General features: G+C 41.1%; 1 protein-coding gene across 1 annotated transcript in view; it reads right to left on the reverse strand.

Annotated features, from left to right (window-relative positions):
• LOC127573486 (actin-related protein 2/3 complex subunit 1B-B-like) overlaps window positions 1-13,843 on the reverse strand; it is a 40,521-nt gene that overhangs the window by 9,726 nt on the left and 16,952 nt on the right. The window contains exons 3-6 of the mRNA XM_052021759.1: window positions 6,857-6,961; window positions 5,211-5,433; window positions 3,469-3,576; window positions 1,353-1,559 (exon numbers count right to left, since the gene is read on the reverse strand). Coding sequence (XP_051877719.1) covers window positions 1,353-1,559; window positions 3,469-3,576; window positions 5,211-5,433; window positions 6,857-6,961 — 643 coding nt within the window. The remainder of the gene's footprint in view (window positions 1-1,352; window positions 1,560-3,468; window positions 3,577-5,210; window positions 5,434-6,856; window positions 6,962-13,843) is intronic.

A 13,843-nucleotide genomic window follows, 5' to 3' on the forward strand; every position in this document is an offset into this window, starting at 1 on the left:
GTTTTATGAAGTTGTACCATGACCACTATTGGTCACAGCTTATGAAGACAAGGATCCCATATGCCTTTTCACCACTATGTCTCTGTGTTGCCACCTTCAGCGATCCTTCTATTTGTGCAGCAAGGTCCCTCTGTTCCTCAATTCTCTGTTGGGTGCCACCATTCATTGTGTCTGTTCTAATCTTTTAGTCCTCCCAAACAACATCACCTCACACTTACCAGAACTGAATTCTATCTGCCATTGCTCTGTCTATCTTAGCAATTTATCAAGACCAACTTCCTCATAGAACAGTATAGCACAGAACAGGCCCTCCGGCCCACAATGTTGTGCCGACATAGCTATTCCCTCCTACCTACAGATTGCCCATATTCCTCTATTTTCCTCTCATTCATGCGCCCATCCAAGCCCCTCTTAAAAGCCCCTAATGAATTTGCAACTCTGCAAGTACCCAACAACTCTGCTAATTTACCAATTTCACACCCTAATCCTAATATCTATATGACAGACAGTATGAGTCCCAGCACAAATCCCTGTGAAACACTATTGGTCACAGGCTTCCAACCACAAAAGCAAGCCTCCACCATCACCCTCTGACTCCCATCACGAAACCAATTTTGGATCCAACTTGTCGTGGATCCCATGGGCTCTAACCTTTTGGACCAGTTTCTCACATGGGACCCTTACTGAAGTCCATGTAAATCTTTTCTGCACTTTTTCCAGTTTAACCACATCTTTCCTATAACAGGGTGACCAAAACTGTACACAGTATTCCAAGTGCGGCCTCAACAACAACTTGTACAACTGCAACTCACTGCCCTGACTGATGAAGGCTAGAGTGCTAAATGCCTTTTTCACCACCGTGTCTACCCGTGACACTGCTTTCAATGAACTATGCACTATGTATGGTAGGGGACTAGGGAGTGCAATGGAACAGAGACCTAGGAGTACAAGTCCTATGCTGGTTTAAAAATCTAGGCCACAGTGTGAGAATGCTGCACGTTTGGGGGTATTACAGGTGAGACATCAAACAAAGGCCCTGTCTGCACACTCATAGGCATAAAAAAACCTCTTACAGGTTATTTTTAAGGGGCACTGGGAGATTCTGTGTGGCTCCAGGGCCATATTTATTCCTCAACATCACTAAAACAGAATATTGGTTCATTTTCACATTGCTGTTTGTGGGAATCTTGTGTGCCAATTTACTGCTATATAATAACAGTGATCACACTTCAAGTATTTCTTTGGCAGTCAAGTGCTTTAAGATATTGAGGTTATGAAAGGAATAGTGTGAATGCAAATTTACTTGTCCATTTAACAACTGAAAATTCAGGTGAGGTAGAGTGGACACTTACACTGTCTTCTTGTTGGCGTCAGTGACACACACAGTGCTGTCATGGCTGACCCAGCCCACACGGTCCCCACTGTCAGAGAAACAGACCCCATGAACCCAACCTCCAGTCCCACTCGACTCAAACATCAGCTCTCCAAATGGCATCTTCGAGCCCCATGGGGTGGGTGAGGGTTTCTCCTCCACTTCCTTGATGTAGGCAGAGAAAACCCTGGCAACGAGAGTGCAAAGGTACAATTAGACCACTTACAATTAAACCATCTTAACAGAAAAGCTGCACACTTGAACCAGGCATTTTGTGAGATTCTAACTTTCTAGTCCTTAAACCCAAGCTCAGGCCAGGAGGACAGTATTACTCACATCTTGCCTAAAGTGAAAGGGAAGTACTTTTTCTCAACTTCTCTTACCCTTTGCTAATATTGGGCTTGACCACAGATTCACAGGAGCTTGCAGACCCAACAAAACAATACTGAATCAGACGCTTTTAGCAAGTAACGTGAAATAGCGAAAACCCATCCAGGGACATCTACAATTGACATTGAAAGAATTGCAGGCCTAATCAGGAGCAGGCAACCTTGACTGATTTAGGCAACCATTTCTGTGATGCTAATTATGCCTTGATGAAACAATATTAACTTGGTCAAAACATGAAGCATGCTGTTTCAGTGCAGCTGCTGGTCATTGACTATGTTGTAATTTTTAATCAACAAAACTTGTCTACAACAGGTTGCAGCCCGAGGGAAAAAAAGGTATATTGAAGGGAGGGTGATGTAACTGAATGACCAGATGCTTGGGAGAAAAAGATCTGACAAGAGGTGAGTTGACACTAGAAGGCAGGGAAAGGGGAAAACTGGAAACCAGGAGTTAGAGAGCAGAGGAAAAGAAGCCCAGAAAGCAAATCTAGAGTATACCTCTGCATCTAGATCAGTCAGTACTCCCTTCTCTGTGCAAGTACCACTATAATGGAGTTACAGAATGCCTGCCTTGTGCACAGACATCACACTCCAGCATGTTTATAGAGTTGTTTTTTTTCATTCAAAATACAAAGGTACATACAAAGAAAGTAGGGCAATGTTGTCAAACAGAAATCATGATCACAAGTGAATCTATAAGCTATATCCACAAATTATAGTAGAGATCAGTTTGCAAACATTCAATGTGTACATCTGCTCAATAATTGGCAGTAAAACATACAAAAAAAATTAAAAACACTGGCATAATATTTTCTGCCTCACTACTTTACCACCAAACACAAGGTTTACAGGCCACATCCCTGCACCATGTGAGTATGAGATCAGATGTGCAGTGAGAGAGAGTCTGTTAATTTTACCACCAATCATAAATGGATTAGCTACATCTGTGTTTCAAGTTAACCAGCTGTGCCTGGTAGGGAGTGGCATGGTGCACAGCAGTGTTGCAGCGTCACAGTGACCTGGGGTTTGAGCTTGACTTCAGGTACTGTCTGTGTGGAGTTTGCATTGTTCTCCCTGTGACTGTGTGGATTTCATCTGGGTGCTCCAGTTCCTCCCACACATCCCAAAGGCATGCAGGTATGTTATTGGCCAGCAGAAATCATTGAAGGCCTGATCAGGAGTGGGTAACCTGGACTGGCCTTGTCACCCATCAACTTACTCTAAAGCCTCTTAAACCAAATTTAATGACACCAACAATGCCTTGGATGAAACTATAGATATCATGGGATTGAAGGCATGTCTCACAAAACAACTCTCCAGAGGACAAATTACCCTTAGTATGGGTAAGTGGCAAAATAAAAATCAAAGGGGAGATGATGAGCATATGAGAGAATAAGTTGCAGAGATACAGGAAATGAGAGGGGGAATGGGACTGATAAGATTGCTCTGCTGGGAACTGCCATGGACTTAATGGGTGGAATTGCCTAGTGTGTAATAATAAGTAGATATGTACAAGTTTACGGGTATCACTGATGCAGGTGCATAATCCCCATGTACATAACATGAAAGGAGATGTGGTAATATTGAGTCTGTGCAGTGAAAAGCATTAAACAAACAATTGAGTTACAATTAGAAATCAATTTGTGGGGACAAAGTTAATTTTTGCACATCAGAAATGATCAATTGATCAAATCCTGTGCATCTTACCTGCACTTGAAGTCAGAAGATCCAGCAGCTAGCAGGATGTTATTGGGATGCCAGTCCAGACTCAGTATAGTGGAGCGAATGGGTTTCTTAATATGTTTGCAAACCCACCTACAAAATACATATGCAAGATTAAACCGTGGTGATGTGCTATGCAGTCTAACTTTTCACATGTAATTCTCTGCTTCCCTTCCTGACTACACCTCAAAGTGAAATCTGTATGGGTTTATAGGCTTTGCCTTAATACAAACTCTCACAGTCAGGATCAATGTATTTTAGGTTGTAAAAATATCTTCTGTTCATCAACAAAATGGAGCGTTTTCTATTTCAGCAATCATTGCCAGGTTTGGTTTGGTGGAGCATGATGCTAGATGAGGTTCCTCCTCCTCTGCCTCTTCAAGGTGACTCAATACCAATTACTGAAGCACTGTGTTGTTTTCCATTTTACCCACCAGGCATCACTGTGGCTGTTCTGAGTGAGACACAAGATTATAAGAAATAGAAGCAGGTTGTTCAGCCTATCCCACCATTTAGTAAAATCCTGGCTGAATCTATATAAGCAATTCCACTTTTCTGCTCTATATTTCCTTTAGCAATTCACATTCATGAATTAGATAGATGGTGTAATGTATCAGAGCCGGGTAGGAAAGGGTGGTATAAGGAATTAAAGTAGCAATGGAAATCTAAATAAGTGGGTGAGAAGTTGGCAAGTGGCCTATAACATCTAAAGACATTAGGATCTTTAGCTTTTGGAGAAATAGAAAAAAATATTTTGTTTTAAATGGTGAGGAAGTAGTAAATGTTGGTGAGCAGATGTGTGTGTGCTGGTTCCTGAAATTCATAAAGTAAACAACGTAAGCAGTCAGGAAACCACATTCCATGTCGGCCTTTATTGCAAGGGGGTTGAAGAAAGGGAGTCTTGCAGCAATTGTACAGGTTTTCTTTTTTATGAGAATCCACCTGGAGTACTTGGTGCACTTTGGTCTCTGTACTTAAAGAATGATAAACTGGCCCTGGAGGTAGTGTGCTGCAGTTTCAGGTTTTTACCTGGGGTGAGGGATTGTCATGTGAAGGGAGATCAAGAAAGATTGGCCTGTACTCACTGGAGATGAGAAATACGAGAGGGGAATCTCATTTGAACATGCACGATTTTGGGATGGATTGACAAAGTAGATGTCAAGTGGTTGATTTTGAGACAAAATAATCCAGAATCAGGGAGAATTGGCTCAGGGAAAGGGATCACTCCAGAAACTTTGGCATATTTTCCTCGCGCTGAAAGGAGAGTTGCTCTGTCAGAGATAATGTCTTGGAAATTCCAGTGCATCCTAATGGACCACATCCCATAGGAGTAACTGAAGTTTCCAGCAGGAGAATCATGACAGAAATGGTTATTTGCACCCTTCGCCATCTGCGTGCACTAGAATATCTTGGCCATTTGATTCTTCTTGTTGATGTGGGACCTTGCCGTAGAAAAAACAAGTGCAGATTTTGCTGCATTACATCAGTGTCTACAAATCAGAAGTGCCTACATCGTTAGTGAAATCTATTAGGGCATAATGGGGGAGTGAAAAATGTTAAATAAATACTGGTCTTGGGTGTAATATTATCCATTTTACACATCCATCATTCTCTAATTTCTCAGTACTGTTAATTTACTGTCAATGTGAACTGTTTTATATTATGTACCATGGGCTACCCGACTGCATTTCTGGGTGCGCTTCCTACTCCTCTCACTGCAGACTCACCAGTCATTCTCCTTCTCAAAGTAGCAGATTGAAATCAGCCGGGACCCACTGCCCACCGCAAACTTATTCTCCTTTGGTGACCACTTCACACATCTGGCAGCACGATTGATTCTTAGGATGACAAGAGTTGGCTTCCAAACATTGCCCTTCAGGGACCAGACGTAGGCATTACGATCAGTTCCACAGGTCACGATTCGATTGCTCTCCGGGGCCCAGCTAATCCCTAAATCAAGAGCAAGGTCAATGGACTGAATTGACCATAATTTAGAAAGAATACGAGAATCTTCAAAGTGTCTCATAGTACTTCCTAATATCTGCAACCAAGGGGAATTTGTAAACTGTAACCAGAGCCTCCTGCAGACAATGACAATAATGGCTGTACAAATAAGAAAGCCACCAATAAATCCAGTAACAAATTCAGGAGAAATTTCTTCATCAAACAGTGATGACACTGCAGAACATGCTACTACAAGGAGTGGTTAAGACAAGTTGCACATATACCTTCAAGGTGAAGCTAGATCGAAATACAAAGGTTTGTCAATTATCTTGTGTGGAACATAAAACCACCACAGTTTGGACAACTAATTGACTTTATGGTGAAAATACAATTCTGCATAATCCTGAGCACCTGAAAAGAAGAGCATGTTCTCAATCTATATCCAATAAGTATGTAGCTAGACTCAAGTTAGATTACTGAGCCCCCTGACTTTGCGGTTTATTGAAGCTATTGTATTATATTTACATGGTTCACTGTAGTATAATCAGAAAGTGCCTATTGAAAATCTGCTACATTTTGCAGTTTACTCTGCACATTATACATTTGTGTATGTACCTTTATAATAAAGAATTGTCTGTTTGTTGTAGTAAATTCCTTCATCTTGAAGTAAGTTCTGCACTTGTTAAACTTGCACTTGTTATGCCTTGTCAAGTGTGTGCTGCATTGGAGTATATTATACCAGAGGATCCCTGCATATATATTACATTGCTGTATATCTCTGGTACATATTTATTCTATGCAAGCACTAAATTAAAGAATTATTGAACACAAGTATTGGCAGTAATGATTCAAAAACACTGATATGCTTTATCTAAAATAAAGGCTGGAGTAGGTAGAATTGCTGACCAAAATTCTCTGCTTATTGCCAGACTTCAGAAAATTATCCTAAAAACATATTTTGTACTTTGGTATTTTCTTTCTTTTCTACCATTCCAACCAATAACTACACACAAGAAGTGAGATGCTATAGCACATCCTGAGGCTGTGAACAAGACTCTGCATATGCATGTTCATTCTTACTGGATAAAACTGTACATAATTTACTTTAATAAATATTTTTAAGTCATCATAGCCGCAAGAAAGCCACTTGCAATGGACTTAGTTGGCATTTATACAGAAGATAGGAACAGGAGTAGACTATTTGGACCTTCTGACATTCAATGCTATCATGGCTGATCATTTATCACAAACCACATTTCCACCCTCTCCAGATACCCCACGATGCCTTTTGCATCTGGAAATGTATGTCTCCATAGGAACATACTTTATACATGATGATCTATTAAGATGTGTTTCTGCCCCCAAAATAGAGAGCGTCACGCTCATGCACCATTTCTTGGCATACAAAGTAACATGCATTGTCTCTCACCTGTCACATGTCCACTATGCTCCTTCAGCTCATGAATCCTAGTCCACTTGGATCCTTCTTTCTTGTAAATGTGAACCTCGTGGTTGTTGGGACATAGCGCAATTTCTGAGGAAACAATTAGAATGTATAAACCGCATGACTAAGCTAGAAACCAAATTCAGGAACCATACACGAAGAGTTTAAAAACATGGGCAAACTGCTCAAAAACCAGGAAGTTAAAGTGAGAAGAGAATATTTATTACACAAAAGGTGACAAGTTAACAGGAAAGGGCGTAGAATACAAATCGTGGGATCAAAAGATTCATCAAAATATCTACTTCTGAAAAAGAAACTGTGCGATGAGACTGTTGCTTAATGTTCCAAAATGGGCCCAGCTTGTTAAGCGTAAAACCCTTCATAATAGAGGGCATGAAGGACGAGCAATGCTGAGGAATGGAGAATTAGATTATTAGTGAGGAAGAGGGCATGGTGAAGAATGGGGGAAATTGTGAGGAACAGGGATTTGTGGAATGGAGACATTTGAGGAATAGGGAAATGGAAGAACAGTAGGGAATTTGGAAATTTTGAGGCAGCAAGATTTCAGACCTAGCTTTGATATTTTTCACTGTATTACTTATTTCTTCACAAACAAATATGAATGAAATTAAGCAACAAATGGCAAAGAGGGTTAAAACACCTAAATTCAAAGCACCAGCTCCCTCAATGTAGGGTTGCCAGCTGTAGCTGGACATATTTCAGGAGGTTTTATCACATGATTACCCACACCCAAATGCTCCAGCCAGTCAAACTACCTGTTGGCTCCATCTGCAATATTTTACAACTAAAAGTAATTGTATTCAGATGAAATGAAAAATACCCTCTCAGTTGTCCAAAGGTTTGTCTTCTAAGCACAGGGGTGTATAAGGGGTGTACAAGGGATTCACCTTCAATCCCTAGAGACTACAGGGCATTACCTCAATGCAGTTTTGAAAATTTCAGTGATTCGCGGCTTCCCCACCCGCTCCCCCCCCCCCCCACCAGACAACACACAACCATGTAAAAACCTTGCTGATTTTTTTTATATATAAAATACTGGCAGTTAATCGCTTTCTTAGAAAAAAAATTGGAAAGGACCCAGGATTCTAAGTGGATAAAAAAAAAGGATATGAATAAACCTCCTTAATGCAACATTCCATTTTGACTGTATATAATGACCTGCTAAACAAAATATATTTTTAAATCCCTGTGTTAGTTTGATGCCATTAATTAGTTGTTAATGGTCAAGGAATCAGGCATTCTTCCATTTTAAAGAAGAAATTACGTGATCTTAACTCTGAGCAGAGGATGTGGTTTTGCTGTTCTTCATTTCCTGTTATACATTCCCCTGTGCACCGCATTTGTAGATAAAGATTCATAACCAGCCTTCAATAAGAAGAAAGTGCACTCTCAGGCACATTAACTCAGCCTATTCAGCCAGACAACTTCCTCTTCTATTGCTGTCATTAATGTTTTTTATGCCAATGCACAAATTTGGAATAACCTTTTCTCTGGCAATAGTACTAATGATTTCCACCTGTTTGAAATACAATGTGGAAGCTGGGGAACTCTCCAGAGTTGGTAAGACATCTCCAGTAACTTAGTAAAATTACCAGGGCGCTGAAGATATTGGAACAAACTCTGGGTCATGGTCACCCCCAGAGCCACATGTGTGCACCAAGTTGGCTGAAAAAATCTCAGGGTCAGTTAACGGTAGAAAAAAGTTCTCAGGTGCAACAACGTGGTGCACAGTCCATTAGTTTGCACACACTCTTCATTCACTGTAATGGAGAGAAGGATTTTACATAAAACATACGGATTAAGAACTGGAGTAGGCCGCTCCATGTTTAATAAGAACCTGGTTGATCTGATTGTAACCATAGGTCCACATTCCCTTGCTTCTCAAGAATCTATCTACCACGGTACAAGGATTCAGCTTCTACTGTCCATGGAGAAAGAGAATTCCAAAGAATGTCAACCCTTGGAGAGAAAAAAAATCACCTTATTTCCATCTTAAATGGACAATCCTCTATTGTTAAACAATGAATCCTAATTCTAGATGCTCCCACAACAGGAAACATCCCCTCCACATCCGCCCTGTCGAGATTCCTCAGATCTTATACCTATTAATCTAGTAATCTGTCAATCTTCTGTTAGCATGGTGGGGAAAATGCATTAAAGATATTTGGAAAATTGGAAAATAGGAAAATAGTGAATGGTTAGTCAAGTCAGCATGGATTTATAAAAAGGAAATAATTTTTTTTTGGAGGATGTAACTGGAAAAGTGGATGGGGATGAACCAGATGTAAATTGGTAATTGGCTTATTATTGTCACATGTGACAAGGTACAGTGAAAAACTTGTCTTGTATACCGTTCATACAGATCAATTCATTACAACAGTGCATGGAGATATAAGGTAAAACAATAACAGAATGCAGAATAAAGTGTTACAGTTACAGAGAAAGTGCAGTGCAGGTAGACAATAAGGTGCAAGGTCATAACGAGGTAGATTGTGAGGTTGGGTATTTGGAATTCCAAACGGTCCCACATAAGAGATTAATGTACAAAATGGAAGCGCGTGGGATTGGGGGTAAGGTACTGACATGGATAGAAAACTGGTTGGCAGACAGGAAACAATGGGTAGGAATAAACAGATCCTTTTCCAGTGGCAGGCAATGAGTGGTGGGGTACTGACAGTTCTGTGATATATATTTGACATTGACAATATATATTAATGATATTAATATCACCAAGTTCACAGTTGACACAAAGCTGGGTGGGGAGTGTGAGCTGTGAGGAGGATGCAGAGAAGCTCCAACGTGATTTGGACAAGTTCCTCTTCACAATTTAATTTCCTACTTATTTTTGTGTCATCAGCACATTTAGCAACCATAGCTTTAGTGCCTTCACCCATGTAAAAAGTTGAGGCCCCAAGCACTGATCCCTGTGGCACGCCATTTTGTTATAATTTGCCGACTAGAAAAAAAGATCCATTTATGGCAACTATTTTGCATTAACCAGCCAATCTTCTACACAGGTTTTCAATTTTAACGATCAGCTTTGATGCAGCAACTTATCATGTGCCTTCTGGAAATCTTAGTACATCCACTTCATCTCTATCTACAGCACCTGTTACTTCTCCAAAGAACTGACAGTGTTTCACTTCTGAAGGTGCTAAGGTAAGTGCAGGTGTTAAGTAATGCATTCATAGTTGTTGGCTGATGATACGAGTTGTACCATCTTGGACTCTTCATTAATCACCCTCCAATTACAAATAAAATGCACTTATTGTAAATAGTGCTGTCCCTAATTTTGAGTTAGAAGGCAGGTTCAAACAGCCTTCCCAAAACAATTCCATGCCCTCTGCGTTGGTTGGGAGTGTTACTTTATGTTATTCTACATCTAACAAATATTATTAAACATCAAAAGTTTCCATGGACAAGAGAATGCTGATGCTATCATGATCTAACAGACATCATCAGGTACATAAACATCTGGATCCAGAATAGAATTTAATTTTTCACCTCCCAAGTGGGGAACTGGATATTTAAATACTTAAAGATTTTCAATGTCACTGGAAGCACAAGGTTTCTTATCATCATGTGTGGAAAGGATCACAGGTGATCAAAAGTCAAGATGCAGCACTGTCCATTCTAGATAATGACCAGTGACGGGAGTCTGTCCTGTTTTTCCCCAATCTAACATCCCAATGAGTGCTGAGTAATGATTTATTAGAACAGTACAATACAATTTTGATACTAGGCTTAAAAATGTTGAGTGTTTACTTTATTCTACAGAACATGTAAAAACTTACAAGTATTACAATAATTTTGCTAACAGCTTATGCTGTGGAAAATTCTGTGATGTGTTCAGCAATGTTAGTTTCTTATCAGATTTCCTGAAAATAAATTGTGCAAGCCGGGGTAAATGAAGGACTGCAGGAATTAGACTCTGATCTTCAAATCAGGGATGGAGGGTTTATGTTGGAATAACAGAAGGCAATCAGTCTTCCCAAACCAACGACTATCGAGTGACTCGTGTTGGAAGTGAACATGCATTTTACAATGAGTTCATGCACCATCATAGCTACAAAACAGAGAACAATCCCAACCTCTAATTGTGTGTACATCCAAAATATGAACCGAAACTTTCTTTATAGAAGTGTCCCAAAGTTTGCTGTTCATTTCCAGTACTATTTTGTTTCATTCTAAACTCAATCCCAAAAAGTAGCCGATACGGAGATGTGTGGCAGTGATGAGACTACATGGCCACAACGTCCTTTGGATAAGGACGGTTCCCTCCCCTGATCACTTGCCCTGTGACCGCCACAGCCTGGTCTGGTGCAAAGAGCCACCATTCAGCCAAGCTACATGAAGGCTTGGAGGAGCCATGCAATGGGTCATTATTTGCAGGAGAAATGGAAAAAAAAAGCAGCAAAAACCAACTCCAAGAGCAATACTGAAGGTTTATCCTCTAGGAACCAACACAACACCAGACTATATGGAGAGAGAATTCCAGGGCGTCAGTGCTAGATTGGTTCTGTGTTATGTCCTCATTCATTATTCATTCCTTTTACATCATCTGCTCCCTTTTTTTGCTGATTTATTGATTTCAGAACTCTTGTCATTTTGAAATATTCCCCTAGCTTTTTACAATCTGAATGAGGTGATGTCTTCTGGCCATGTGACTCTGCACACACCCTCTGCTTTTAGCACAATGTTTCTTTTCTTTATCTGCTCCTGCACACTGCAGGACTCAACCCAGTTCCTACTATACTCACTTGTCACTTCTCCTTTTACTCCTCCCGAAGTCCCTTCCCGTCCCATTAATCATCCCATATCTCTGCCCTGTTCCCACACCCAGTGTATATTGTATCCCTGTCTTTCTCATTACACAGCGTTCTGAAACATTGCCTCAACTCCAGGAACCCAGGTTTGATTCTGACTTCAGGTGCTGTCTGTGTGGAGTTTGCATGTTCTTCCCGTGACTGCACAAATTTCTGCTGGTTGCATTGTTTTCCTCACAAAACATCTGAGTTGATTAACTGACTACTGTAAATTACCCCTCAGTATTGGCAACTGGCAAAAGAATTAAAGGGGAATAACAAACAATCTGCTGCAGGAACTCAACAGGTCAAGCCGTGTTATTCCTGCAGCAAATTGTTGCTCCAGATTCCTGCATCTGTAGTCTCTGTGTCTCACAGTAAAAGGGAGTGTTGGGCATGAGAGACAGAACAAGTTATAGGGAAATAAGGTAAAAGGGGAATGGGGCTTATGGTATTTCTCTGCTGAAAGCTGCACCGGACACAATGGGCCAAATGGCCTCCTTCTGTGTTGCGAGCAAGCACTTAGTGGAACTCTCAAGTTCAAAGTATGCACCCACAGAAACATTTTACATTGTACAAACTTGGCAGCAGAAGACCAGTTTGTATTTATAACAACCGTTCTTCAATGATAGCCAAAGCCAGTTTTAGAGAGTGCTAAACTGGCAAAGGACCAGAATGAAGGAATTTGAATCCGAATGCAGTTGCAATTAGACAAATCATGTACAATACTGACATTCCTATTCCAACCAAAGACTGGAGTGTATCACTACCTCGTTGGCCTTGTGATGTACGAGGGAAAGATCCGAGACCTCAGGGCTGATCCCAGTGACCAAGTTATGAAGGAAAGTATTGCTTAGTGCTTAAAGGAGGAGAATAAGAGAAGATCTTCCCGAGATAAATACAACAGCAGAATATGCAATGGTCAACTGAGAACATGACATTGACTGCAAACCTTGCTGTCTGTCAGAAACTGGTTGGATAGTTAATTAAAAAAAAATCAGCTGCTTATCTACCCACTTGGAACACAACCTTTCTGGCCTGGATCCGCACTTAACCTACAGGGAGGGATGGGGATCCCACTTATAATAGGTGCGGGCTTCACAACTTGTAATATCAATAATAACTATTGTGTTTTAATGGGGCTTAACCAGAGAAAACTCTGCAGGCAGAAGAAGTCCTCCATGGTAAGTGTACGACTTCCTCAATGGGGACAGAAGGAGCAGGAGAGCTTGTCTACTCCCAGCAAGGAAAGTCATCAACTCCACCCTAACACCCCTCCTCTTCCCATGGATTCTGCTTTTTACTTTTTAAATACATTTATTCTCTCCCAAAAATTGAGAATGCTTTATTGAGGTAAGGGAGGAGATTGTTGAACCGCTGGTAAGGATCTTTGAGTCCTCGTTGTCCATGGGGATGGTGCCGGAGGATTGGAGGGTGGCGAATGTTGTCCCCTTGTTCAAAAAAGGTAGTAGGGATAGTCCAGGGAATTACAGACAGGTGAGTCTCACGTCTGTGGTGGGTAAGCTGTTAGAAAGGATTCTAAGGGATAGGATCTATGAACACCTAGAGAATCATGGACTGATTAGGGACAGCCGGCATGCCTTTGTGAAGGGAAGATCTTGCCTCACAAGCCTGATAGAGTTCTTTGAGGAGGTAACGAGGAAGATTGATGAGGGTAGTGCGGTGGATGTGGTCTATATGGATTTTAGTAAGGCGTTTGATAAGGTTCCTCATGGTAGGCTTCTTCAGAAGGTCAGAGGCCAAGGGATCCAGGGAAGCTTGGCTGTGTGGATTAGGAATTGGCTTGCCTGTAGAAAGCAGAGGGTTGTGGTGGAGGGAGTGCCCTCAGATTGGAGGGCAGTGACTAGTGGTGTCCCGCAGGAATTGGTTCTGGGACCTCTACTTTTTGTGATATTTATAAATGACTTAGATGAGGGGGTGGAAGGCTGGGTTAGTAAGTTTGCAGACGACACTAAGATCGGCAGTGTTGTGGATAGTGTGGAGGGCTGTCGGAGCTTACAGAGGGATATTGATAGGATGCAGAGCTGGGCTGACAAGTGGCAGATGGAGTTCAATCTGGAGAAGTGTGAGGTGGTACACTTTGGAAGGACAAACTCCAGGGCAGAGTACACGGTAAATGGCAAAG

This window comes from Pristis pectinata, chromosome 8, assembly GCF_009764475.1.
Source record: "Pristis pectinata isolate sPriPec2 chromosome 8, sPriPec2.1.pri, whole genome shotgun sequence".
In the NCBI taxonomy this organism is placed as follows: domain Eukaryota; kingdom Metazoa; phylum Chordata; class Chondrichthyes; order Rhinopristiformes; family Pristidae; genus Pristis; species Pristis pectinata.